This window comes from Candoia aspera, chromosome 18 (assembly GCF_035149785.1).
Source record: "Candoia aspera isolate rCanAsp1 chromosome 18, rCanAsp1.hap2, whole genome shotgun sequence".
Taxonomy (NCBI): Eukaryota; Metazoa; Chordata; class Lepidosauria; order Squamata; family Boidae; genus Candoia; species Candoia aspera.
In genome coordinates, this window is record NC_086170.1 from 6,388,305 (window position 1) to 6,414,953 (window position 26,649).

The 26,649-nt window shown below is 43.5% G+C and overlaps 1 protein-coding gene across 1 annotated transcript in view; it reads left to right on the top strand.

The window, feature by feature from the left end:
• The first annotated feature begins 10,842 nt into the window (after positions 1-10,842).
• Positions 10,843-26,649, top strand: part of CFAP74 (cilia and flagella associated protein 74) — a 45,634-nt gene continuing 29,827 nt past the window's right edge. Inside the window, exons 1-13 of the mRNA XM_063317680.1 lie at positions 10,843-10,980; positions 11,842-11,981; positions 15,462-15,657; positions 17,369-17,542; positions 18,297-18,407; positions 19,271-19,373; positions 20,139-20,296; positions 21,159-21,366; positions 22,020-22,187; positions 22,829-23,002; positions 24,010-24,128; positions 24,955-25,021; positions 26,301-26,390. Coding sequence (XP_063173750.1) covers positions 10,880-10,980; positions 11,842-11,981; positions 15,462-15,657; positions 17,369-17,542; positions 18,297-18,407; positions 19,271-19,373; positions 20,139-20,296; positions 21,159-21,366; positions 22,020-22,187; positions 22,829-23,002; positions 24,010-24,128; positions 24,955-25,021; positions 26,301-26,390 — 1,809 coding nt within the window. The 5' untranslated portion in view covers positions 10,843-10,879. The remainder of the gene's footprint in view (positions 10,981-11,841; positions 11,982-15,461; positions 15,658-17,368; positions 17,543-18,296; positions 18,408-19,270; positions 19,374-20,138; positions 20,297-21,158; positions 21,367-22,019; positions 22,188-22,828; positions 23,003-24,009; positions 24,129-24,954; positions 25,022-26,300; positions 26,391-26,649) is intronic.

Consider the following 26,649-nt stretch of genomic DNA (forward strand, 5'->3'; position numbering starts at 1 on the left):
TCCCTTCTTTATATGCCCTTTGGAGAGCTAAGGCAATGACTCTTCTGTAGGCCTTGGAGTTTCCTAGCCACACGAGTCAGTGATATCAGAAATGGCCAAGGACATTTGAAGTGTAGGATCAACTGCAGTCAAAGGTAGAGCTGAAGAACCAACTTTCAGGATTTTTAAAGTCCTTTCTTGGCCACAAGCCCTAATGGACAACTCTTCCATTGCGAATGCAGGCTGGGAACTATGTACGGTGAGCTCTCCAGGGTCCTGAAACTGCTACATTCCAGACCCGTTGGCGTGTTGTCCACTCTGCGGCTGGCTTTGCATAGCACATTTAGCATGGATATTGAATTAACCCATTTTCTGGGTTCACAGATTACACTGACCTACAGATGAAGCAAATGGGCTGGCTTCACACAATGCACTAAGCCGCCGCCTCCCCTCTCCCCAAAGTCACTAACCACATTTAGCATAATGGACAAATTATGGGCTTCCAACTAATTTGTATGAGTGTGGTGTTAGCTTTCTTGAAGTCTTCAGGATGGCCAGAAGAAGGGTGGGAATGACCATGGCTGGCAGATTACATGGACACATGCATGCGGTTTTGTTGGCAGCAATACAGAAGTGGTTTGCCATTGTCTTCATTTAGTATGTTTTTCAAATTCGCAGTCTAGTTGACAACTCTGGAATTTCTGGTGGTCTCCTATCCAAGTACTAGCCAGATCTGGCCCAGATTAGCTTTTTTCCCCCTCAAATCAGCCATGATTGACTATGGGCTGCCACTTAGCTGGGCAACATGCAATTTAGCTCCTAATTATAGGACAGGTCTTGTAGAATTACATTCCATTGCAGGAAATATGCTTTCTTCACCTGAGAAAATGTTTCCAAGGGCTTGAGGATTTCTGAGGTAGATCTCAAAGTGCTTTGCCTCTATTTTTTTAAAATTTAAATGTAAAGGTGCACTGCAGCTGTTTTGGCTTTTGCTAATGGATCATTTTCCAAGAAGCGCCTTCTTCTTGGCATCCTGACAGCCAATTCAATGAGGCAATAAATGAAATACCCATTTCCGCCCACTCAATGCAGACCATCAATAATTAGTGTTGCTCTTTCCTATGGACACCCAAGTGGGTGATTGTTGTGTGGCAGTGTCTCCAAATGTCTGTGAATGTCAGACGCTCATGCCTATTTTCAAAAGCCAAGCTGGACAATAGTGCTGTCTCTCCCAGCCAGAAGATTTAGATCCCTTTCAGGAGAGGATGTTTCCAGAGAGAATTGCCTCCAATTTTACACTTAGGATCAGCATCCCTTGAATAATATTTCTGTGAACCCATCCTTTTAATCATGGTCAGGAATGCCAAGAGGAAGAGAGACAAAATTAGGATATTGAGGGGGGGGGGAAAGAATCCAAATACTTGGCAGAACCTTGTGGCTCACAGATGTACAAAATATCTTTGCTATTTTTAAGGCAACTCATAAAACCGTTCTGTAAAAATTAAGAGCGATGTCAAAATGTGGAATTGTTGGTCAAAGTGACTGTTGCTATGAAGGCATTGCGTGAATTTATTGTCTAATTATGGCAAAAAAAATGGCTGTGCTTTCTAGTTATAGCAGCGTCTGACAAGAGTCTAGGACTTGAGGAAAGTATGTTAAAGGTTGGGTGGATTAAGCCATTATTTGTTTAAACATCATAACTGGCCATGCTCACCCCAAAGCCATAAGCCATGATTTACAAACCACAGTGGTAGGTTCCAATATTGCGCTCAGCAAAAAGCAAACAAGCCACTTTATAGCTTAGCATTTGCACTTTATACTAACTGTAAGCACAGTAGTTTATAGGCGAACAAGTTGTGTGAACCCAGACAATAACAACTTAGTCCGTGAGCCCCAATCACACCATAGCTTAGCACAGCGCAGGAATGAATCCTGGGATTATACTGAGTGCATCCAGGGAGAAGTAGCTCAAGCCACACCTTGGGACACTCCACCTGCCTTGTTAAAAAGCCAACTATTGCAAATACATTGCAATCTTCCTTCCTAAACTGCCAAAGAACATTTTCCCATTCTAAGGAAGGAGGCGGCATGTAACCATATTCTATATTTGTCATGACATTGAATAGTATGGACCTCCCACACAGGGTGGCTGTGTGGATGCAAAAACCTGAAAGTGATTTTTTTTAAAGAGCACCAGAGGACAGGCATACTGGAATTAAAGGCAACAAAAAGGAGGCAGCAGTTTTTCAACTTTGTGGCAGTACTGTATATAGCTGTATATATAGTACCACTGTTTACAGATATATGTTCTCTCTTCCTTTCGGTGTTTCCAAGGTGACAGCTTCTCAAAAAAGCTAAAAATTTCTATCCCTGGCAGAAAGGAGGGGGCGTAATAAAGATCCAACTAATGTGTTTTTTTTTGTTCCCCTAGGGTAAGCCATCTTAAATAGGAGGCTAACCCCTCTTGCCCTTGCCCAGCACAGGCCAGCTATCTCCCCTTTAAAACTTGAGAGCTGGAGTACAAGAGAGAAGGGGAGAGCAGGTCCTCAAAATAAAACAACAATAAAGCTTGATGAACACTTTTTCAGGCATTTCTACTCAGGTGTTACAAAGTGAGATATAAGTTCCCACTCGCCGTAAACCATGGTGGGAGAGGGAAAAAAGCATAGCTTGTAGATGGCCCACACTTGTATCCATTTTGCTCCTTCCTCTCTTTCAGTACTTGATTTATTTTGGCCTTACGTGCACTAAACCACTGTTTGTTGAATCATGCTTTATCATATAAACCACAATTGGCTGAGGCCAAATAACCTCTTAAGCCTCAAGCAAACAAAGCACATTCTGGCTTAGCACAATGGGCAAACCCAGCCAATTGTGGCCAATGTGGGAAATCACATTTAAACATACCCTTGGGCATTGTCAAACTTAAACCATGGTTTATGGCTTTGTGTCTTATACAACCCCAGGCAATGGTGGTTTACTCAGTCAGTTGACCAAACCATGGTTTAGCAGGATATGTGGACACAATCTGAGAGCAGCAGCTCACGCTGGGTTCAGGCCTGGGTCTGTCTTAGCACGGCTTAGAGAAGACAAGAAACAGGAGCTCATACATTGGAGCTCCAGCTAGGCCTTTACATGGCATTTCTTTTATGCAATACCTACCTCCTCCACAAAGCAGAAAGCCATCTTTATAGCGTTCCAATTGTTTCAATTATTCCCACCCCACACACACCTCCCAGTAATCCTTTTAATAGCTACTTTGCTCTCAGCACCCCTGGGAAATCTGTGATACTTCTAGCAAGAAATTTGTAGGCTTTTGCAGAGTTCCCCCATCTTCTCTGAAAGTTTTTTTTTGGGGGGGGGCTGTTTATCCCCACTTTTTTCATGTTTTGAAGAGGCATATTTTCTGAAGTCTATTTTCTCTCCCAAGCCCCCTCTCTTCCCGCAGCTGTTCCAATATGTTGAAGGGGCTGGTAACACAGCACAAGAGAAGTAAAGTAAGACTGAATGCCAAGTCAACTGCAGAATTAGGTCCATGAGCATTCACAAGGGCATCCTTGCCATTTGAGAATCTTACCATGCTTAGGATAATGCCACTACTACAGATTGCATAAAATCTTTCATTTGAGCTAAACGAGCCTAATGTGAAATACAGCAGGGGCAGGCAAGTGGGAGTTAGTTTGGAGCTAACACGTTCAGAGTTATACTGTTACTCTAAAAATGTTTACAGATAGGTTTTTAAATGTTCCCTGCCATATATAGCACTGGCAATATACGACATGTAATTTACTATTAATCTGGCATACATCCAAGAGTGGGTGTTAGTGATGTGGCTGGAGCAACCCTTGTCTCACGAGGAAATCTGAATCTCTGATCTGTGAGGCAGCTGGACAGAGCTAGGTCAACAGAAAGCGTTGCCACAAGTAATTAATCAGAATATGAAAATTCTTCTGGAGTCTTGGATGGACCAGACAATTACGTTTCCTGCCGATTTGCAGGTGTGTGTGTGTTGAGAATGTGGGAGGAATTAAAGCAATCACATTACCCCCCCCCCTTTTTTTTTTGCATAATGCATGTAGAAGTGTGCAGTATTTTACCCCAAGTTTGCCGAACCTCTCTAACCTGGAGTATTTTGAATTTTTGATGCTGGTCATGGGTGCTCTCACAAAATGGCAGCTGTGATGGCAATGGCCAATCCTCAGACAGCCCTTTATAAGAAGACAGAGTGGTGCAATAGTTCTCTGCCACCCATTTAGCTTCCCATGATACTGGAAGTCTTTTTCTCCTCCCAGGTCTTTGGGGGCAGGGGGACAAAAGAGTCCATTCATTTCCAAGCAAGTCCTATGTTGCTGACATTTTCTAAGAGCATCTCTGGGACCCTTGAGGTATTTTTAACAAAAAATGAACCAAGATATTGGCTACGGTTAAATGTGGTTACTTTTGTTTAAATGTAAGTCAGACAGAGCTTAATACCCATGGACCCAACACTGTAGATGCAACCATTTCCAGCTATGCACACCCAACGGTGTTCTCCACTGCATCCACAAGTGAGACACTTATAGCAGTTATCCCCATTTTCTGCCTCTGTGTAGCCTGCGGCCAACAGGTAAAACGAGCTAGGGACATTCTGAGTCCAGCGCTTGATTTGACTCCTCCGGGATTGTTCACAGTTGTGTTGAGACAGAGAGAGAAACTGAACCACAAACTAGCCAGCCTTGTTTTGTCTGAGTGTGTGGTACAAAGTTGGCTTGTGTAGTTTCTAGTTCAGGGTGTCCCTTGGAACCCAACAATGGGATTAATGGAATCAAATGATTTCCTTCCTGAAAGGCGGAACTAGTCTGCCTTGGCAGTCCAAGTGTGCATTCTACCACTGTCTTATTAGCATTTAAAACAGAATAGTTTCTTCTGGGAGGAAGTGAAAGAGCAAGCAGTGAAGATTGTGCCAGGCTGGTCTTCTCCTTGCCATGAAGGTCCTCCAGGGAAGCAAGATGATCACTTCCAGGCCTCCCTCCATTGGCTGATGTCCCACAGTTGTCCGCACATTGGATCATAAATCAGATAGATCTAAGATCTGCTGAGAAGGAGACATTTAACAAACAAATGGTGTCAGGCTGGTGCATGTAGGTTGAATCTCTAGATATAAAAAGTATGTTATATATTAGTCTCCAGATCCTCTGATTTACCGCTCTTTGAGGAGGGCTGAACCAAAAATGTCCTTGCTCTGTGTTGTGTACTTTAAGGCTAAAACCGTGCAATTTTTAGGATAATCAACTGTTGTCACCAAGCTGAGCTGTAAAAGGTGTTTGTACTGAGTACAGCGATAACTACATAACTCCTTAAGAAAGGGCAAACAATATTAACGCTAGGGCAGTAACATCTTAGAAGGTAAATAAAACGATGGTCGCATGTGAAGAAGCACTTTGAAGGAAGGAGAATATGTTTATCTGTCAAAGATGGTCTGTCAGAACTGACTTTGGATAAAGGTCATAAGAAACAAAAGAGCTTCAATACAGTGGAAGGAGAAATATTTTGCCCCCTTCGTGTATGGGTGGAGGTGTAGGGAATGTGAAATCCAACTTGAAACTGATCACAAAGGAACTGTCATTCAAACAAAACACAAGAATTAATTTTTAGAGGAGCTGCCAACTCTAAAAATAGAAAGGGGGGAAGAGGGAGCCAAAAGGAACAGCTCAGAGAATAAGAGCAACTGGAGTCCTCGAAACAAGAATTTATCCAAGTGATTTGAATCGGGCATATTTTTTAGTAATTGGCTGGCAGTTCCTTGCCAACCAGTTGGCAGACTAATTAAAAATGTCTTCATACTGTTCAGAAAAGTACTGGTGATCAGGTGATTTGCTTATTCCTGCCATACTGTACAGATTTCATTGCCCTTAAAATATTCCAGTTTGTCTTTGAGCAAAATTCAAATCACGTCACTGTCATTCAAAACTCTGAAGGCCTAGAATTAGGATATCTAAAGAGTCACTCTCGGCTAGTGAGGAAGAACAAGCAAAAGAAAACTGGTGCCTTCCATTTGCTTTGGACTACCACTCCCACAATCCTTTGTCACTGGCCACGCTGGCTGGTGCAGGTGGGAGTGAAAGTCCAAAACATCTGATGAGGCACTTGTTGACTTAGGCCAGGGCTAGCAGATCTACACTGTAGCAATTGAGTCAACCAGAAGATGGCAGCAAAGAATTAGATTTTTAATTTCAATCCTGCCATCTAGTGGTCATCTGCATTTTTGCTCCCCGATCTGATACCTTTGACTTCTGCATTAGATAGTCCTCGCTTAACAACCATTTGTTTAGTGATGGTTCAGACTTACAATGGTGCTGGAAAAACTGACTTGTGACCAGTCCTCACACTTACGACCATCGCTGTGTCCCCGCGGTCACATCATCACAATTTGGGCGCTTGGCAACCAGTTTGCATTTATGACCATCACAGCACTCTGTGGTCACGTGATCACCCTTTTTGACCTACCCAGCTGGCTTCTAGCAAGCAAAATCAATGGGGAACTGTGTGATTTGCTTAACAACCACATGGTTTGCTTAACGCCCACAGTGATTCACTTAACAACTGCTGCAAAAAGGTCATAAAATTGGGTCAAATTTGCCTAATGACTGCCTTGCTTAGCAACCAAAATGCTGGTCCCAATTGTGGTCTTTAAGCAAGGATTACCTGTATACTGGCTGCAACTGTTCTAACTTCTGGGAGTTGAAGTCCACACAGCTTGAAGTTGCCACGGGTGAGACACACTGCTTATTAGCAGTAGTAGAGGTGGTAATAATTAGCAACAACCATCAATAATTGTAACTTTGATTTCCAGAACCCTGGTGCTGCAACTTATCTTACCCCAAAGGTTAAATAATCCTATTTTAGCCTCAAGGTCCTCCTTGTTGTGGGTCTTCTGCCAGCCTTCCTGCGGCTAAGCTGCTGGAGTTTTGGCACTGTGGAGGAAACGTGGGACAGTCCTGCCTAACTCTGGACCTGTGGAGCCCCCCCCCCCCCGCGCCAGGTAGGCCTGCTAAATGCTGATTTTTGCGCTCCCCCCACCCCTTGGATGGCTAGGAGTAAGGACTACAGTGGGGTGGCGCAAAAACAGGTTAGGCTTTGTGCTGGGTGGAAGGAACCCACGTTTTATTTGGGGGGCGCCTGTTACCTGGAATTCTGTTTGTTCGTTCCGCTTGATTTCCCTCTGCGATTTCGCTTCCCTCGCACGATTTTGGATGCAGCGGCCCAACAGGCTCTCGAAAGGCAGCCACGAGGGTGCTGCTCCCTCAGCAGTTCCCTGGCCGGAGAATGAGACCGGCGGCCGCTTCTCGTGAGCCTACCTCGAGAGAAAACGACGGGCTGCTTGGAATGTACCATTCACTTCCTAGCAGAGGGGAGCGAGAGCTCTCCCGCATCCCCCGGCAGCTCGCAAATTGCGCAAGCGAGCGAGCCGGGCGCTTGCTGCCCCGCAGACTTCTTGGGAGGGGAAAAAACGCCGTTATCTTTCCTCCTGCCAAAAAAGCTGGCGTCACCCGCTCCTCTTTCCAGTTGGTTGTCTCCGTTGCCTTAGGAGCGTTTCCAAACGGACCGCTGGAAACGCGGAAACACAAAGTTGCGGGGCGAGTTTGCTTGAAGGTACCGTAAGCGGAAGGGGACCGGGTGATGTGACGGGACGGTGGTGTGAACGTAGGGTACTGATCCGCCCCAGGCTTGCATTGGCGCTGTAATAATAATTACTGTTGTTATTCATTCAGCAGAAGCGCTGGGTTCGCGGAGCTGATGGCGTTTGCCCTGAAAATCCGCCTGGATAAAAGAAGGGCAATGCAATAGAATATGACTGAGTTGGCACAACCTGTTCAACCTGGTTACTGAATTCACCCAGCTTTATAAATGAATCCAATGCACAATACATTCTCTCCCCCCACCCCACCCCACCCCACCCCCGCAAAAAAAGTCCCACTAACTTGGCCCGCTGGGCAAATGTAATTGCTAAGATTGTAACTGATCATTAGGTAAGTGCTGGCTCCTGTATTAAGCCTGGAAGTGGCTTGCTTAGTTAGGTTTAGCATGTTGGGCGAGCCCAGCCATTGTAGATTGCAGAACATGACTGTTGGCTCAGCTGGTTGTGTGAATTTGGGCTGTGTTGTTTTGCCACTACTGTACTGAAAGTCCATGTTTTTTTGTTACTGTTTCTGGCTGCTAGTTTTCACTGAAGCATTTTAAATTCTGACACAGATCATACAAATACCTAGTTCATCTATTGAGTATAGCCATAATATGTTTAGCCCTGGTTTTCTGAGGAAACCACAGTTGGTTGGATCCCAGCTAAGGCCATTTCAAACAAACAGACTTCCTTTCTGGAACCTTTGGTACTAATGTTTGGTCCGGATGTATTGCTTTTGCCTTCGGATTTGTTCAAGGCAGGGTTGCGTTGCGGCTTTTGTTGTGGATCCTAGGCCCTTTTGCCTTCGTGGGTCCCTCCCTCCATAAAAATAATACTATTAAAGATTATATGATTTTCAATATTCTGTTCATAGTTTTACGGAGAAATAGGGAATAGTAAATAATAGATCTGTCTTTGATTTATTGTGTGCATTTTCAAGGCCAAAAGGCAAGGCATGAAATAAACGTCTATTTTTATTCTTTCTGATTTTAAAAAAATTACAACATTCTCATGGGCCCTAGGCAATTGCGCCTAATGGGAAAGACAGTCTTCGTTCTGGGACATATCCCCCCACTGTCCCACTTTTTGAGGGCCTCATCCAGCTCAGATAATGGATTTTCCTTTGTTCTCAAAAGGTGGTTTGGAATAGGCAGTGCTTTTCCTGCAGGATCTTGTGTTCTGGCCTTTCCTTTATATTTATGTATAAACATCTGCACACCACCTTTTGACCATCTGAACCATCTCTCTGAGAGGAGAGACTTTAAGAAATGTCTAAGAACCGAGAGAGGTGGGTTGAGAGTACTGAAAATTTTGTTACATGCCAGGAGTAAAAAGGCTAATAGGAATCCTTTCATGTTTTTGTTTCAAGTTGTTAATATTATTTTGTAGTTAATTGCCATTTGAGAAGAGGAGAGCTTCCCCAAATGAGCAAAATGGAATGCCATACTATTTCAGAAGAGGACTGGACTCCTGATCTGTATTCCATCATAGAAGAGAACAAGGAAGGAGAAATGGATACGCTTGAAGAACTTGAGCAGGGCAAGGAAAGTTGGAAAGGTTAAGCTGTAAAACCCTATTTTTATTTTGCAAAGCTAGCCTGTATGATGTCTCCCCAAGCGGCAGAGTCTAAGGCCTTGGCTGATCTTGGAGAAGCAAAACAGGGTCAAACATGACTAATACTTGGCTAGGAGATCACCCAGGGCGTCCCATGCTCATAGGGTATGCTGGGAAATTAAAAAAAAAACATTCCAGTAGGAAAATAATAATACCCAAGAATGGATGGACAATATGAGGAGATTCAGTTCAACTTAATGGAGACTTTATAACGTATATTCCAGAACACTTGTGAATAAAACAGCCGCAGGCCCAGTTCCGTGTGGGAGGAGAGTGGCTTGTTTGGCCAAGGATTTGAAGCTAGAGAAAAGAAGGGTAAACCCAGCCAATCAATAAAGAGGCTTGCATGAGGAGATGTAAAGTAAAGCCAGATTATCAGTCTGTGCAGGCATTTCCAAGAAGGCAGCTTGTCAACTGTGTCCTTTTGGGCTTATCCTCTGTCTAAGCCAAGCCATTAGTTCCTTACATTTTCACCGAGGAAAGTGGAAGCTCCCTCAGTATTCAGCAGAGACATTTGATTCTGGCAAGCTGGTGGAAACAAGCTCGTGCCATCCTTTGGCTCCGCCTCTTACATGACCCCAGCCACTGTGTTTAATTAAATAAACCAGCATTAAACCACCTGGCTGCTGCCTCTCAGAGGAAGCAAGATGTTGGGCTAGATGGCCTCTGAGCAGCTTCTCGGTTCTGTAGTTTAATGACTACCGCTTACATCAGCGTTTTTCAAACTTGGCAACTGTAACCTGTGTGGCATGCTGACTGGGGAACTCTGGGACTTGAAGTCCACACATCTTAAAGTTGCCAAATTTAAAAACACTGGCTTACATCCACCCCCTTTGCTTCTGATCTCCATCACATCAAAAATCTCTGCTGTTTGCTATGTCAGAGGTCCTTCAGAAAACACAGCTGATCGGCTCTGACACCCAAGTGGAGTGCTTTGTCTGCTGGAAATTCCTGCCTGTAGAATTGTCCCTGTGTGTGTGTGTATTTTTTTTTACACAATACCCCCCTTTCCCTCCTCCAGTTACACCCAGCAGTGAAGCTTTTAGCACATTGCATCCCTGATTTCTTGTCAAGCAGAGGGACCAAAGCTTTAGGTCTTTTAATGGGAAAAATCTCTGATTTCCATCAGAACTAAGACTTGAAAAAGACGCTGAGGAGGAAGCCCACACAGCCAGTGAAGATTCTTTGGAAGAAACCAAAGAGGGTACAGATATTAGCAAGTGAGTCCATGTTTATATCTTTATTGTAAATGGCCCCCAAGAGCTTCAGGGCGATTTTAAAAATTTAACAAACTATATCTGGTGGGTTATTTTTTAAAACATAGGGGCTGGGGGGGGGAATTCCAAAGCGAAATTTCAAAACGTTGACCCTTAAAATCTCCCAGGGGAAAAAGTTGGGCTGAATTCTGGGGCTTCACACAAACTAAGAAGCTGCAAAAAGGGGAACATGTGAAGGGGGCATGTGGTCTACTGGGCCCACATCCTAGCCTAAGGCATCCCTTGATGCATTTATTTAAATAATGTATTGGCTGTCCCAGTCTCAGTCTGTTCCTTTACATCGATACATTCCTTTCTAACTAATAGGAAGAGTTCAGAACAATTCCCGGTGCAGACCCAAGGACGGACCATGAACTACGCAGATCGAGTTCGTGTCCTCAGCTTGCGCCGAAACCTGAATCAACTTGACGGTCTCACCAAAGAAAAAGAGATGCTCATTCAGAAAACCAGGTCAGTTTCCCCACTGTTGCCTGCTTTTTTCTGCTGTTTATAGAGCAGCACTCAGAAATTTATTTCGGCGCCAGCTGTTTTTGCAGATGGCGTGGATGCTGACGAGGAAATACCCAAATCAGGGCTGTAAATATGAAAAAAGTCCAAACTTGTACAAATCACCAAATCAGAGCTGGCAGATTTATTCATACATTGCTGCTTCAGGGTGTCAAAAACAGCATGGCATCTCTGGGTGCGGCATGGGGGTAGAGCAAAGTTGTAGGCAAGGGCTCTTAAAGGAAAAGTGAGATTTAAATCAAACAAACGTATGAGTGAAGTTCCCTGTAACTGCTTCCAGATGGGTTGAAGCACAGCTTTCACCATCCCCAGCTACCACGGCCAGTGACCCTGCTGGCCAGGATAATGGGAGGTGTTGTTCCTGACATCTGGAGGACAACAGGGTCAAGAAAGCAGGGCTGGACTGACCAGGCAGCCAGCCCGTTTTTAGTGAAAGTGCTCCTGTTTAGAAACTTTTCCCCATTGGTTGGGTGAATCAGGCCTTGTTAGTGAAAATTATATGTAGGTGACTCGCCCTTACACTCCTTTACCATGAGACAGCAAATCTAAAGGATGATCTGAGAAATGTTTATAGCAAAGGGGAGATTAGCACTTCTCCTCCTCCTCTTCCTCCTTTTTTTTTTTCCTTTTCTGTTGCATCTCTTCAGTTGTGAACTTTTGAATTGGGCTAGTTTTCCCTTTTAATCTATGCACAGCATATAGCAACCTTAGGGGTTTTCTGAGCAGGGAAGGATGAGCAAAACCGAGACCTGACACCGCAGAGGTCCAACAAGCTCTGGCTGAATCCCATTCTCCTATTTTCAGAGAAGAGTTGAACGCTTGCCATTCTCGGCTGGACACACTCACCAAGCAGCAGAGGAACGTGGAGAAAGAAATTGAGAACGAGAAGGAGGCTGGGAATATGTATGTAGCTCTGCCTGCTTCCCCAGGATGTGCCCAAGGGGGTAACATTGGCTGGATTTGGCTCTTTCTGTAGCTAGTCACTGCTGAAGCCGAACACCTCCGACAGCACTCTCTGCCCCCTCTTTGATTTCTTCTCTTTAAAGGTATTTAATGAGTTGGTGATTGAGGTGTTTGATAAACAAATGAAACGCTGTTATCTCCAGAGACCATAGCGTGCTGCAGGAGGAGTTAACCTTTTGCTGGCAAAACCAAGGAAGTCTGTTGCTGATGCCATCTTTTATCTGTCCCACAAGTTATTCGTGCGTGCAAGCGGGCTTTTATTCAGCAAATCTAGGTCCATGCAATAGCTTTGAAACAGCTCGCTCCTCTTCGCTTCCACCTCCGAGGCAAGAGTCCACCCAGGAGCAGTTAGAACCAGCGCTGGGATAAATGGTGTTTCTTTTCATTCCATTTAATGGCAACGAAATTGCTGTGGGTCATTCCCTTCCCCACCCTTCAAGGCAAAACGTTGGTAAAAAGTTGGTGGATGGGTTGCAAAGCTCTTGCACTGAGATCAGTCCTGAGATGGCCAAGAAATCTTTATGTGCAAGTGTCCCCTCTTTTACTTTATAAGCCCCTCTTTGTTGGTTTGCAGCTTCCTCTATCTCTGTTAAATGTTAGTGAGAAGTAATCTTAGATACGGAAAGTCATTGTCAGCCAAGGGAGCTGCAAAATGATGGATAGACATAGTGGGGGAACAATTATACCTGTCACAATTAAAAGGGTTCAGAACTACTAAATACGTGGATTTGTACCACATCCAAAATTTGGGTTTCTTTGTGCATAGAGCCCATATTTCAATTTTACAGGATATCTAAATGAGAACACATATTGAATTTGCTGTAGCACATAATCTTACTTGGTGATTCATACTGTGTTGACCATGGTTCACATTTAGCTCAGAGCTTAATAACAAGTTTTGATCTTTAAAAACAGTTTAACATATTTGGTTCTTCATAATTAAACAATGAGATATTAGAAGACAATCATCACTATGGCACTTTAAAATTCCTAGTTTATTCATTTGTACGTTGTTCCTTTATTTTTTCTTGTTTCTTTTTAAAAACGTCTTCTTTGAAACGTCTAAGAAAAAAAGAAATGCAAAGAAAAGTTCAAAAACACCGTACAGAGAATTTTTTAAATGACGCAGAAAAATAAAAACCTCTGTTTTCAGAGGAAATTAGCATGCAGATTTTAACGTGCTATTAATCCAGATACAATGCACTAAATATAACATGATATAATACCAACAATAATATGATACCCTAAAGCAGGTTTGGTCTTTCTATGAGTAAGGGGAGCCAGAGAAGCAAAAAAAACTGGTGTGGCACTTGGGTTGAGATTCATCAAAAGAAAAGTGCCATGCACAGTAAAGAAGGCTGGTTCTAAGAATAATGGTATTTTCCAATGCTCCGTCCTTCCGTAATAGAGAATAGGTCAAGGCTGCACCAGACACTCTCCTTGTGGGAGTAATTAAAATGTATGAGTAATAAGACTGCAACAAGCTTTTTACATCAAGTTCTTTCTGGTTTGTTTTGTATCAAAGAGGTGGCCTGTGATTAACTTAGGAGACCCAGCCTGATGACTACCAACTTGTTCTTCAACTTAGGACAAGGCTGGAGAAATTTCAGTGATCAGTTTTGGTGTTTCCCTTTTCCCAGGCCGTTACTACTGAGAAGAACTATGGTTGAAGGCTGTTTTATTTTATTCTCTTCAGACCATGATTGATGCCCTTCTTCTCAAAAAACCAGAGGCTTCTGCTCGCCTCTTCTGTTGTAGCTGAATCATTGCATTGCTGCAGACTTTGCAGAGCTGTCACGTTGTTGGAGAGGTGGTGAACCTCCTCAGCTATCTCCAGAACTATTTCAAGCATCCCAAAATGGCCCATAGGGACACTTCTCCTGAAAAGCAGATCCTTGGTTTTTGCGGCATCGGATTTTTCTGTGTGATTGTTTCAGTTGCTGCCCAAATCTTTTATCTGTCATTCAACAGAATCGGTTTTCTTACTTCCCAAGTGCGATGATGCTATCAACTGAGCCAGCCAGTAGTGGGATTATTGTAGTTTGTTTATTTTGGGAGGGTGCAGGTTCTGGACCCCTGTGCTGGCTACCAAATGTTAGTGCATCGGTCTCCATTCCATTTGGGGCTACAAATCACTGTTTCTTTTTTTTTTTTCTGATCTGCAGTAGCTATTTAGAAACCTGTTACTATATTTGGGATACTTTCTCTGCAATGATTTTTCATCCCCTCCCTGACAAACGTCCCAGAACTTGGCTGCATTTCATGTACTTGCGACTCAGATTTTTTTTTTTAACGTTTTTTCTCTCCGCTTTCTTTTTCTTCCAATGTTTGGGAAGTGTGCAGATACAACACCAAGCTGGCACCGGATTTGGGAGACAGCACGCAATTGTCGCCCTGGCTCTGCTCCCCCAATTCGCTTGAATTAAAAGCTGCCGGTGACTTGTGTGCAGCGGATCAACGACATTTACAGCTACCCCTGTTCCTTCTTGGAATTAATTGAGTTAATATAATTGTGCCAAGGCGGAACACATTATGTGCCGACTGGCAAAATACATGCCGATCAGCAAAATAAAGCCTCGTTATGTGCCGGCGAGCAAAACAAATGGACTAAGATGCCAAAAATGCCCAAATTCAACTGAAGCAATTGCAGGCAGGACTGGATCAAGGTTATATCAGATTTAAATAAACCACGGTAAAACAGATCCTTTCTCAGGAAAATGCCCTCTGTTTTTTGCCTATAGCTAGAGGTATCACATTTGGGAAAGCTGCCCTCAAGGAACAGAGTGATTCTTGTCTCAGCTATATTTTCCCATTATAATCCAGATGAGGAAGCGTCAATCATGTTCATGATTTAAAAAAAAAAGGTACAAGGTATTAGGATTAGATTGGGCTTAAGGATTCATTTAGGTCCCAAAGTAAAGGCTCTATACAGGAGTGTGGATTTCCTGTGTCCCCTTTCTTGAACTTCCAAATGTGATTGATTTCTAGAGATATCTCAGCACTTGGAAAATGCCTCCCACATCCCATCCCACTGCCCTCCCTATTGCCTTGTCCTTTTGCCCAGTTCTGCTTTCCAGTCATTCACCTTTCCTCCTGTCCTTTCTGAAAGAGAATAGATGAATAATGGAAGCACTGAGATGGCAGAAGAGCAGAACCAGAATATGAATTTTAATTTCTCTGTGACAGTGCCTGGTTCCTGGAACGTGTACAGAGCCCAGTGACATGGGCTGTAATGATTTTCTATTATTTTAATTGCAAGAGTGTGATGTCTGCAGGGGAAAAAGAAGACGCTTTTCTTTTAGGTCTTGCCCATCAACTGGAGAAGAGATTTTGAAAGAGCTTGAAAAGGGAATCGATCCTTTTAGAGTAGAATTGGAAAACATTCTGTTAATATAAACCCGCAGAAGTTCGGAAAACAACTGCCTGTACCCCTTGAGGCACCATGATTGGTTTGTGCTGAGTTTTAACAATTCATTATTTCCAATTTTCTTCTCCTTCCTTTCTTTTTTCCTTCCTCTCTCTGCCCCTCCCCGCTACCTTTGAATGGAGCAGCACCACCGTGTTCCGCCTACAGGCATTGCATCGGCGCTTGTGTGGTGAACTGGGAAATGAAAAGGACGTGGAATCAAAAATCAGTGCGATGCTAAATGAAAACGTGTAAGTTAAAGAAGATGGAGGGAACAGCAGGCAAATTGATCCCTGTGCTTTTCTCTTAATGCAGTTTAGCTGTCTGGCCCTGACTTTGGTGGAAAATCTCCACTTCATGTTTTCTACTTCTTTTCTTTTTGAGAGCAGGGTGGAGGGGGAATTGAGCAATACATATGCAAATGCATTAAGATTTTAAAGTTGGCAGCAGCCCTGCTAGGACAGTTTGGGCTTCAGCAAGGAGGCATTTTTATTCTCTAACCACAACTCTAACCCAAACCTCCCTCCCTCCCCTTCCCTTCCCTTCCCTTCCCTTCCCTTCCCTTCCCTTCCCTCCTTGCTATCCTGCTTTTCTTTAGGAATTCAAGGTGTAGTATTAGTACCCCCTTCCATTTTTCCCCATGACAACAACCTTGTGAGGTAGGCTGGCCTAAGAGAAAGCAACCTGTGTGTTTTCCTGGCTGAGGGTGGACTTGAACCTGCATTTTATTTATTTAATTTATTTATTAAACAAGGCCTGCCAACTCACACACGGTGACTCCGGGCAGCTTACAGAATTAAAAACCATAACCCAATAGACACCCCGTGGCAGCAGCAAACACATTCATATCAGCTGCTTGGTTGGCTCTGAAGCGACCTGGGGTCTCCCCAGTCTTACGTCCGGCACCTTCACCACTACACCACACTGGCTGGCTGTGTTGGGACTGTGCTAATGTTTCCTAGTTATCATGTACCACTTCACTGCCCGCTGCATAGTGGGGAAGTCTACAACGGAGCAGGAATCGGCTGGAATGAAACCGAAGGCAGTGTTCCGTAGTGGTTAGATATGAAAGTTGTGATGTAATTCACATTTTCAGGATCTCTGTGAATTAGTTAAGGCTGAGGGGCTAGCTGCCACCTCTCCAGCTAGCCTACCTTGCAGGGTTGTTGTGGAACCACATTGTCCCCCTTGAGTATCCTGGAGGAAAAGTAGAGTCTAAATAAAATGTGCTAGTTAGGAGGTCTTCATAAGAGAAAGAAAAGGAGGGGTGTCCTCACCCACTGAGATTAATTATGATTAACAAGCTTTCCCATTTGTCCACCCTTTTTTGAAGAACAGCGTGCAACCCCAAGAGAGTCGCGGATGCTCTTTTAGAGTGATGTATATTTTTTAAAGATATTGTTTCGTTTGGGTTTATTGGAGTGAAGGTGAGGTAGGATCTCCCTCCAGCCTAGCTCAATACAGAAGTGGGTTTGCCCTGGCCTTTTCCCACTTTTTCTTTTTCCATTCTTTTTTTCAGTCTAGCCCAGTGTTTCTCAACCTTGGCAACTTCAAGATATGTGGACTTCAACTCCCAGAATTTCCCAGCCAGCATGAGCTAGATGGCCTCTGAGCATGCTGGCTAGGGAATTCTGGGAATTGAAGTCCACACATCTTAAAGTTGCCAAGGTTGAGAAACACTGGGCTAGCCTGTGGTTTGGGATTTCCTTGTGATCTCCCATCCAAGTCCTAACCAGGTCCAGCTCGGCTTACCTGCTCTGAGATCAGTTCAAGCCAAGCGAGGGCTGCCAACAAGGCCCTAAATGGCTGATTAATAACTATGTGAAAACTGAGCCAGCCTTATAGAACTTGTCCCTGGAAACACCTACCACACTGAAGGGTTCTGGGGCCACCAGAGACTGCCTCAAAGTGTAATGTGGCAGCAAAGCAGGTTGGCTACTGATGGGGCCTCCCTTTGTCAAGGTTTGAGTTATGGAAGATTGAAATCGAGCAGGGGAATTTTGCCGAGCTGCACAAGCAGGTCAAGGTAGATGAGGCAGAGCTCGACCGACAGCACCAAGAGCAAGCAGGCGGACGGCTCCAGAAACAGAATATGAAGGCCCAGCTCCTGAACCAGAGATGGCTGAGCACAGAAAGGTAGGCTGGATTTTGACACCCTCTTAGGAAGGCTTCCAAATTTCCACTAGAGTCCTACATAACATTTTGTTTCCAGAAGTGGATCTCTGCATCCTGGCCCTTCCCTGCTGCTGTGACTTTGACTGCTAAATGCTGTAGAGCAGTGTTTCTCAACCTCGTCAACTTTAAGATATGTGGACTTCAACTCCCAGCATGCTGGCTGGGGAATTCTGGGAATTGAAGTCCACATATCTTAAAAGTTGGCAAGGTTGAGAAACACTGCTGAAGAGCATAGGGAGAAGGCACTCAGGTATGCCAGCTCCAAGAATGGCCTGCTGTTGGGCCCATGGGCTGTGCATGACAGGAGTTGTAGTCCCAAGTGGACTTGGGATGTGTTTGATGATACATAGGTGCCTGCTCTTGTTAACTCAAGAATGAGTTAGTTATTTGAAGTATCTCTACCCTGGTTTTTTCAAGCTCGGAAAGTTCCTGGGGTGACTTGCAAAGACTGCAGGAAGACAACCCCCTACAGTCTGACTTGCCATCAAAAGTATGGTGTACAGAGGAAAAGGCGTGGGGAGGGAGGAGAAAAGTGGCAAATTTGGGCCTCAGTTCTTACCCCAGCCAGGGAGAAAACAGCTCAGGTAACCTGACAAGATGACTGATGACTAAGAATCTGTTGGGAAGATCCTGTTTCTCTCTTCTCCCTTCTGTCTATCACATGTTGGGATTTTGTGACCCCATCTGAAGGAAGCTTGCTTTTATTTCTCTGTAGAAAAATACAGGAAGCCAGCAAAGCTTATGAAGAAAATCTTACCAAAGTGTTGGAAGATTCTCAGAGGAACCATGCAAAGGCAGTCCGGTTTCTGAAGGACAGTTTAGGAAAGTATGTCATTCGCTTTTCCCCCTCTGGTTTTACTTTTAAAGAATACAAAGAGGCCCAGTCCGTTAACCTTTTGAACTGCCTTCCCCAACATGTGGCTCCAGACATCTTGCCCTTCAGTTCCGAGACTTAGTTCAGAACCACAAAGTAGGTTGTTTGGTCAGGGCAATGTCCTGTGAGCTTGTGAAATGTGTGAGCTTAGTGTGCTTTGCAAAGCCAGGCAGTTGTGGCTAAGCGAACCAGGGCTTAGCATAAGGATACCTACTTCTGGAATCCCCAGCTCATATGATCCATGCTGGTGGGGAATTCTGGGAGTTGAAGTCAAACACTGCTGGAAGACAGCAGGTTGTGGGGGGGGGGGTGGCATAGACTCCATTGCAAGTAAAAATAGCTGTTTCTGAAATGCAGAAAAGTTGGGTCTTTCCCCTACGAATAGCAGAAGACAGCGTCATTTGGAAAACCGAGTATTTACTTCTGGAATTGAGGAATGGCTGGGCATGTCTCGGCAGTTTCTGATTTTCCCTGCTCGTTCACTGTGGATCCCCAGGTTGGGGATTGACTAAACACTGGGAGGAAGTTGGAACCACGCAACCACTGCCAAGGGAAATCCATGCCTCTAAAAAGACACAGTCTTTGGATACCAAATATTTACAGTTTTGACATGGGCCATTTCCTGGTAAGGGATCTGAGAGGTGTGAATGATGCTACTGTGTTTATGCTCCTGAATGAGATCAAGGCTGCCTGCTCTCTTGGGCTCCCATGGCAAGCTAAGCTGTACCCCTTGATAGACTTTGATCAGGATGGCTGGGTTTGCATAACCCGCTTGACCAAAATGGGACAGATTTGACCCTGTGCTTTTCCAACAGGGTTCGTGAGAAGGAATTGGAGGAGGAACAGAGCCGTCAGGAACACTTGCAAAAAAGGATGGAAACGGTGTTGTCTCTGAAAAACAGCATCACTTCCAATCGGGTAAAGGCTAACTGCTTGAGAAGGAGAATGTACTGCTGCCTTTACAATAAACCTCAGAATTGGGCCTTCCAGTTTCAATTAAACTCCAATGGAGGAACCCTATTCCAGGGTTTTTCTTCTTCCTAGCCTGGAAAGGAGGTTGCAAAGGGATGGAGAAATGTGTGTCAGTAACTCAACACCACTGGCAACAGTTTGCATTTGCCATTTTGCAAAGAAAATAACAAGCTGGCCAAAACACTGAAAGAAGCTCAGAAGCCTCCAGAGAATGAGGTGGAAAAACAGAAACCTCCATCATAAGAGTCCCCCTTTTTGGGGGGAGACGGGCGGTGATAGAAATTTGAATAATAGATGAATAAATAAGAACAGGTTTTGGAATACTGTAGCCTCGTTCTTATATCAGGCTAAACCATGATTTTAACTGTGCTTGACTGACTAAACCCCGAGTGGCTTTATGCAACATTCTGAGCCAGATTCCAGATCAGTCAAACTGTGTTACGGCTTTGAACGTGACTGATAGAAATTGGGGGGTGGGGGGGATTTTATTGTTTTATTGTGAACCGCCAGGGTCCCCCGAGTGGGGGAGATGGGTTGTAATAAAAATATGATAAATAAAATAAATAAAATTTTTAAAAGGGAATAACTTTTGAAAGCCATTGAAATCTGGACTGTGACTGTGCTGGGCAACTGCTGATTTCTGCCCTCCTGAAGCTCTTTGCTGTGGATCCAAAAATGAAGTGTTGGGTTTTTTTTAATACTCTTGTCTAGGAAAATCTTCGAACCCGTCAAGTCCTGGGCAAATTGATTGCACTTGATGCTCAAGAGCAAGACAAGAAAATAAAGGAAGCCATTCAGGCTGAAGGACACAACGTGACCCGGGAGTTTTTTTGCCAGAAGCAACAGGTGGAGATTGAAAAGCGAAAAAAGTGAGCTGCTTATTTTCTTGAAAGATCATTTTGATGGCGGCCCCTTCATTGAGTGCTGATAACTTAACAGCCTTACGGTTATTTCCCCCTAAATCGTTCATATGTCAGACATCAGTTGCAAAGGGTATGTTATGCGGGGGAAAAAAAGTTTAAAAAGACATTTGGACTGTAATTCCCCACCACATAAGTTACTGTATGCACCGTGTTGGCTGGGAATTAAGAAGTCTTCCTGTCATTTCAGGACAATTTTCTAGTGGGAGGTGCTTGAAATGATTCCTGTTTTTTAATAGTTGAAATGTCATTTTAAAAGTAGTGATGTGCTTATGTGTGTGCACAGATTTTTTTTTTTCCTTTCTGTGTGGGGTTTTTTTTAAAGTAAGCCAGTCCAGAAAAATGGTGCCTAGAAATGAAAGAGTCAGGACCTCAGATTTAGAGCAGTAGGGTTGGAAACCAGCATCAGGGTTAACCCCCCTCCAACACCCCCTTTAGCGTGTTGTTTGAGGCTTCCTTTCTGACCCCTTCTTGCTAACAACTTGGAAATTCTTTTTCCTTTATTAATTATAGTCAATCCAGAGAACTTTTTTCAAGCAGGTGAGAAAAAACCTAAATTCCAGCAGCTAGTAGCCACCAGCTCTCCGAGTTCTTGTGTTAGCAACCTCTACAGTAACTTTCAAAGGAGGATATTTGCAAATGCAGTGAGAACACAGGTCACCAAATAAGCACAGATTTTCTCTTTCCATATATTCTTTAAAAAGCATGAGAGCAGTTAATCAGCTTGGTCTCAGATGTCGCCATTTTGTCCCTCGGTTCCCCGGTGTCTGTTTCCAGTTTGTTCAACGGTCTGCCATGGCTTCACCCGCAGGGAGTTCCTGGAGCAGCAGAAAGCCAGAAAAATTGAAATAGTCGCTCAGGTTTTGAAAGAAGAAGCCCAGATGGAGAAACTGAGAGAGAAATCTCGTCCCCAGAAACCAAAAGGCCGGGACAAACTGTCTGATGCTGTCAAGTGGCGCATGAAAACCTGGCGCTACATTGAGGAAGCCTGTAACGATACAGTGGCACCGGACACGCAGGTGAGAAAAAACGGGGAGGGCTGCTTAGCACGGAAGAACCGGTGAGCTGGTGGCATTGTCGGATTGGGTCAAAATCCTTCGACTTCCATCCTCCAATTAGCACCCCGTAAGGTCGTTCTAGGAAATGGGTCAGAAATGAGACTCCGAATTTGAATGTAAGGAATGTAGGATTTCATTGCCACAAACACAGACCATGCAGGGTTATGTATCTTAAATTTGTTTCTTTTTCATAAGTAGCTGATGCAAATGGGAGGAATACGTATGGATCTGGCTTGGTTTGCAGACCCCGGTGGTAAGGACGAGACATGCTAGTGCCACCTTTGTCTGTCTTCAGAGGTGTTCTTGGCAAGAAAGCAACTTATTTGGAAGTAGTAATGGGTCTGTTCCAAATTACTGGGGGTTTTCTGTTCCCATTTCGCAGTGTTCAGTTTCTGGGAGTTTCTGAAGAATCTGTTGTGTTTTCTCATAGCCATTTCCATTTGATATGGTCAGTTAACTAACCAATACAGTTATTCATTCATTCATAGCCATTTCCGAGATTTTGTGACCAAGTCACCAGGCCAAATCGCCCTTTGGCTTTTTGCCCCAATAACATGAGAAGCCTTCCAGCCTCCGTTGAAAAATGTATCACGAGTGTCTCTGTTCTGCGGCAGAAAGCTTGGCGCACCCCATCGCCTTCCTCCTTGCTGCTGGACCACAAAAGCGATAACGCCTCTGTAGAGACCATCCCAGAAGACAAAGGCAAAGAGGAGGATGCAGATAATATTCTTGCAGAGCCAGAATTTATGGGGATTTGGGACCAAGAATACAACCTATTGCAGGTTCAGAATCCATCTTTCTTACTTCTCCATTTGTATTTTCTTGTTGGGTTGAATGTGAGGTCTGTCCTACCCACGGGGTTCGTGGCTTATTGGGTTTTTTTTTTCTTCCTTCTTTTAAAATCCTGCTGTTTTGTTCAACTTAAAAGATCAGACCTCTAACCCTTTCGCGTCTGACCTCAGCTACGACAACCATTTTGCAGTGTTGACCTCTCAAAGTTGGGGTGAGCGACAGTCACAAAACACACAATTGCCAGGTGATTAACTCAGCTGGCCACCCTGCTCCCTGCCATCTCTGTGGAGCCCGAAACAACAGGAGGCTTGAAAGCAGAGCTTGGCCATGCAGGAGATCAGATCCCTGTTTAATGTGTTTTTAGATTTTAAAAACTCTTCTTTAAAAACGTCAGTTGGAGCAAAGAGCTGGTGGGCACCAAAAGGCACCGTGTTGCCAACCCCATACTTTAGCTGAAGAGAGAGACTCCCTTCATAAGGAAGACAGGGAGTAAATGGACAAAGCCACTATTTTCCTGCCAATCTGCTGATTCTAGCCCTTTTAAATCAAATGCCTCATTTATCAGCCTGCTTTATTTTATAAGTACTGTTATATTCTCTCCTGTCTGAAACCATAATTGCATGCCTTTCAGGAACTGGATGACAAAATTGATTCCAAACCCCTCCGTGTGTCGAAGCTAGAGAAGGACATTTTTGCCCAGAACTTGGAGAAGCTACATGCTGGAGTCATTCGCAAACACCGTGTTTGTGGGCGTGAGTTTAAAGGGTGTCCTTTTTACAGCAAGCCGAGTCTCATTCATTTCAAGGTGAGATGTGAATTGATCAACTTCATTCACACCGCGTGCTGGAGTTGGATTGTTTTAATCTGGACTAGGCTTGGTTTCTTGGTTTTTGTGAGGCAGCCTGGTGTGCAGACCCAAACTGTTTGGCTAGTTAGGGTTCAGTCCATTGTGCAAAGCTAGGAAATGAGCTTATGACTGAATGGATTAATTTACACTGAATATGTTGTCTCACACAATCAGTTTCTTTGGCCAAATTAAAATTTTGTGGTGGTGGTGGTGGTGATGATTACAACAACATGGGCATTTTAATAGCTTTAGTCTAACATTATAACTTAGTCTTTGCCAACTTGGATGCCCCCTGTATGTAAGGACCAATTCCTCTGTTCCCCAGCCAGCATAGCTATTGTTGGTAATTCAGAGTTTTATACACATTTGGAGACTATGGAAAAATTGCTCTACCTCTCTACTATCTGGCTTTCTAATTCTTCATCATCTTTAAATGCCTTCAATCCATTAAAGAAGGTTAGCTGATCAATAGCAAACGTGCCCAGATTTCCAAATCTCCTGGTACAAACAGAGTTGTGATTGTTTTAAGACGATTGTTTTTTTTTTTCAATTTTAAAAATGACAAACACACGGTTCTGGTATTTCAGGTGCACAGCACATTGACACGAAGACATTTTTAAAGCTGATAACAGATTAAAATACAGTGGTGATCTTTTGCATTTTGGCGTACCATTTGGGAGCAGGAATGAAAAGAAGGGAATGCTGCTTTTAATTTCTAGTTATCCACTTTTTTAAAAGTTAAAGAGCCTGTTACCCAGTTAATTGGAGGAACTTTTGAAAAGCCACTCAGAAACATTGCAGCCTCACTTCTGACCCAAAGAAATAGTACATTCTATCTACTTGGATGCTCTCTAGTTTAGCAGTTGTGTTGCGCCGATCAAATCATCACGCTTTCTGTGACACCCCTGTACTGCACTTTTTAAAAAACAGAGCTAATAGCATCTTTAAAAAAAAATTATTTCCAGGACTTTGATATTGGAAAAACCTATAAAAAGAAGGTGACCTTGATTAACGCCTTCTATAGTATCAACTACTGCAAGTTGGTTGGCGTCAGCGAACATCTGAAAGATTTTTTCACTGTGCTGTAAGTCAATGTATGTTAATAGTTTGACCCGGCTTTATGGATCGTATGGCTACCTGGGCAATTCTGGAAGCACCACAGGGAGGAGGAAGGTTCTCTGTAAAATAATAAGGGGGCTGTAAGCATGCCAACATTTAAACTTTTTTTTTGAAGTTAAGAATTCTTAGAAATATGTGTTGAAATGAGCAATTGCCTTGGCAGAGTAAGCAGCAGAAGAACATGTACTGGGGAATGATTGTGAAATCCATTCATCCTTCATAGTGTGGAGAGTAATGGTGAAGTTTCCTCATCACCTGTTCTCCCGCTTTGGGGCCTACAGTTCATTTCTCCAGAGTGGTTTTGTTCAGATAACATGCTTCACTGGGTTACTGAATGTACCCATTTTCTGGCTTCCCACATTCCACCAGACCACTGAATAATAGGCTCCTGCTCTGCCTTGTTTTCTTCTTGGGCCATGAAAATAGGTGAGTGATAATTTAGGCTGACTGCTACCTACCACCCAGCCTGTACGATCATTGGCCAATTGGATGATTTTTAAAACATTTAATGAAAATTAAAAAATAAAATAAAAATACATATTTAAAATGTTTATATTGTGCAAGCAGGCTACAGAAGGAACGCTTTGCTGTCGCTGCACTGTTCACTGTAGACGTTGAGAAACACTGAATGAGTGGTGTCTTTCTGACCTGAAGGAAAATTGGACTTCTACTCCATGAATGTCCAACTAGCAACTAATAAATATACAGTATGTCTTAGGGTTAGAAATGTTTTTGCTGCTTTTATTAGAAATATGGCCGTGATCCAATTCTCTCTTTCCTTTCCCTCGCAGCTTTGATCCCCCTGGCCCAATGTCTGCAGGAATGTCTTGTGAAGTTGGGGTGACCTTTAAACCTATGGTAGGAGGAATGTGCAGTCAGCCTGATTAAATGGCGACAGTTTGTAAATTTCACAATAGCCGAGGAGATTAAAGGCTGAGTCATGCTTGGTTGACAGGGTGATGAAACCATGAAATTCCATTGCTCTGCTGTGTAACTCTGCTGGCCTTGAAGTCAAGATTTTTGAAAATGCTTCCTTGTGGAAAGAGGAGATGGGAGAAGAAATACAGGAACCTAAGAGGCAGTTTAATCATTTTGGCCCAGTATTGTTTATTTTCTCTGGCTGCAGTCTTTCAGGCCAAGAAAGGCCTTTTCCATCCCATGCAATCCAATTTTTAAAAATTGTTTCAAGTGAAGTTCAGCCTCTAAATGGAAAGGGCTGCGGCGGGTTGTTCCCCAGCATTTCTATTTGAAACCGTGGCAGGGATCCCAAGATATTCTTTGGCTGGTGTGCTACCAGTGATTGCTTTCTGGCCAAGTATTTCATTATTTCTCTAGGACTAGGACAAATTTGATAATAATTCTGGGGGCTCTCCAGGGCCTGTACCCTAGATCTTCATGGTGGCATACAATACCAATCTGAACTATTTTAAATTTGAAAAAGCATTTCTCCCCTTTATATTTCTGCCAATTATCTCAGTTGGGAGCAGCACCTTGTCTGGGCTTGGAATCTGCACAGGGTCAGTTGTATGGATGGGAGACCATCAGGGAATCCCAGGGCCGTAGTCTAGACTAGGAAATTTTAAAAAAAAACCCATCCTGGGAGAAAACAAAGGTTTTGTTCTGTTGGTCCTGTTGCCAAACTTTGGTCCTGTTGCCAAGAAAATGTAATGGCTACTTCTACAAGAGTCAAGCTCAACTCAAGGGTATCCTTACCCTTTTTCTTCAAATTGTTAAATCTACGGCCATTGCCTTCTAATGTACACTTTTGATTTTTAGTATTTCTAATAGGTTTTTTTTAATTTACTGCTGATTTTTCAAATGTTTGATCTCCTCTTTTATTGTTGATCAGGCTGAAGCTGGGACTTTGCTTTGTAGCATGCCAGCTTCCTATTCAATTTTCAAAATAAAATTAATATATATACTTTTAAATCAGGTAGGACAGAGGTCTGGTGGGAAACAAGGGAAATACCTCTGGGTGAAATGGTGCCCCTATTCCTGTTATAGAAAAGGGTGGAGGAGGGAATCAATCATTTTAGCTTTACAATACAGAGGAAGAGAAATGTTATGTTCTATTCATTAAATGAATTTCTTGAGATGTTTAATTGGCTGTTAAAGGTATCTGCTTGTTTTCTTTCAGATAAATGAAGATCTTGAAGGAGAAGTCACCTTTTTATCCCAGATTGGTTCCTTTTCCATTCCCTTGAAATGTTCAACCAAGAAGTGTCTGGTAGGTCCAGATTTTGGCTTAGAATTGGAGAGGAAAATACAGCTCCTTTAGTATAGAGAAGGGGAAAGACAAACACTAGCAGGAAAAGAGTAGAAGTGGGGAGATGCCTTGGAGAATTCAAATGGATGGTGGTCAAGCCATGCTTTAAAGAAATAAAGTACATACTTTTTTTCTCTTGCAATAAATCCACAAATCACTTACTCTTCAGATCTTTGGATGAAGCAGCCATGAAATGGCACTCTAGCAAGCATACAGATAC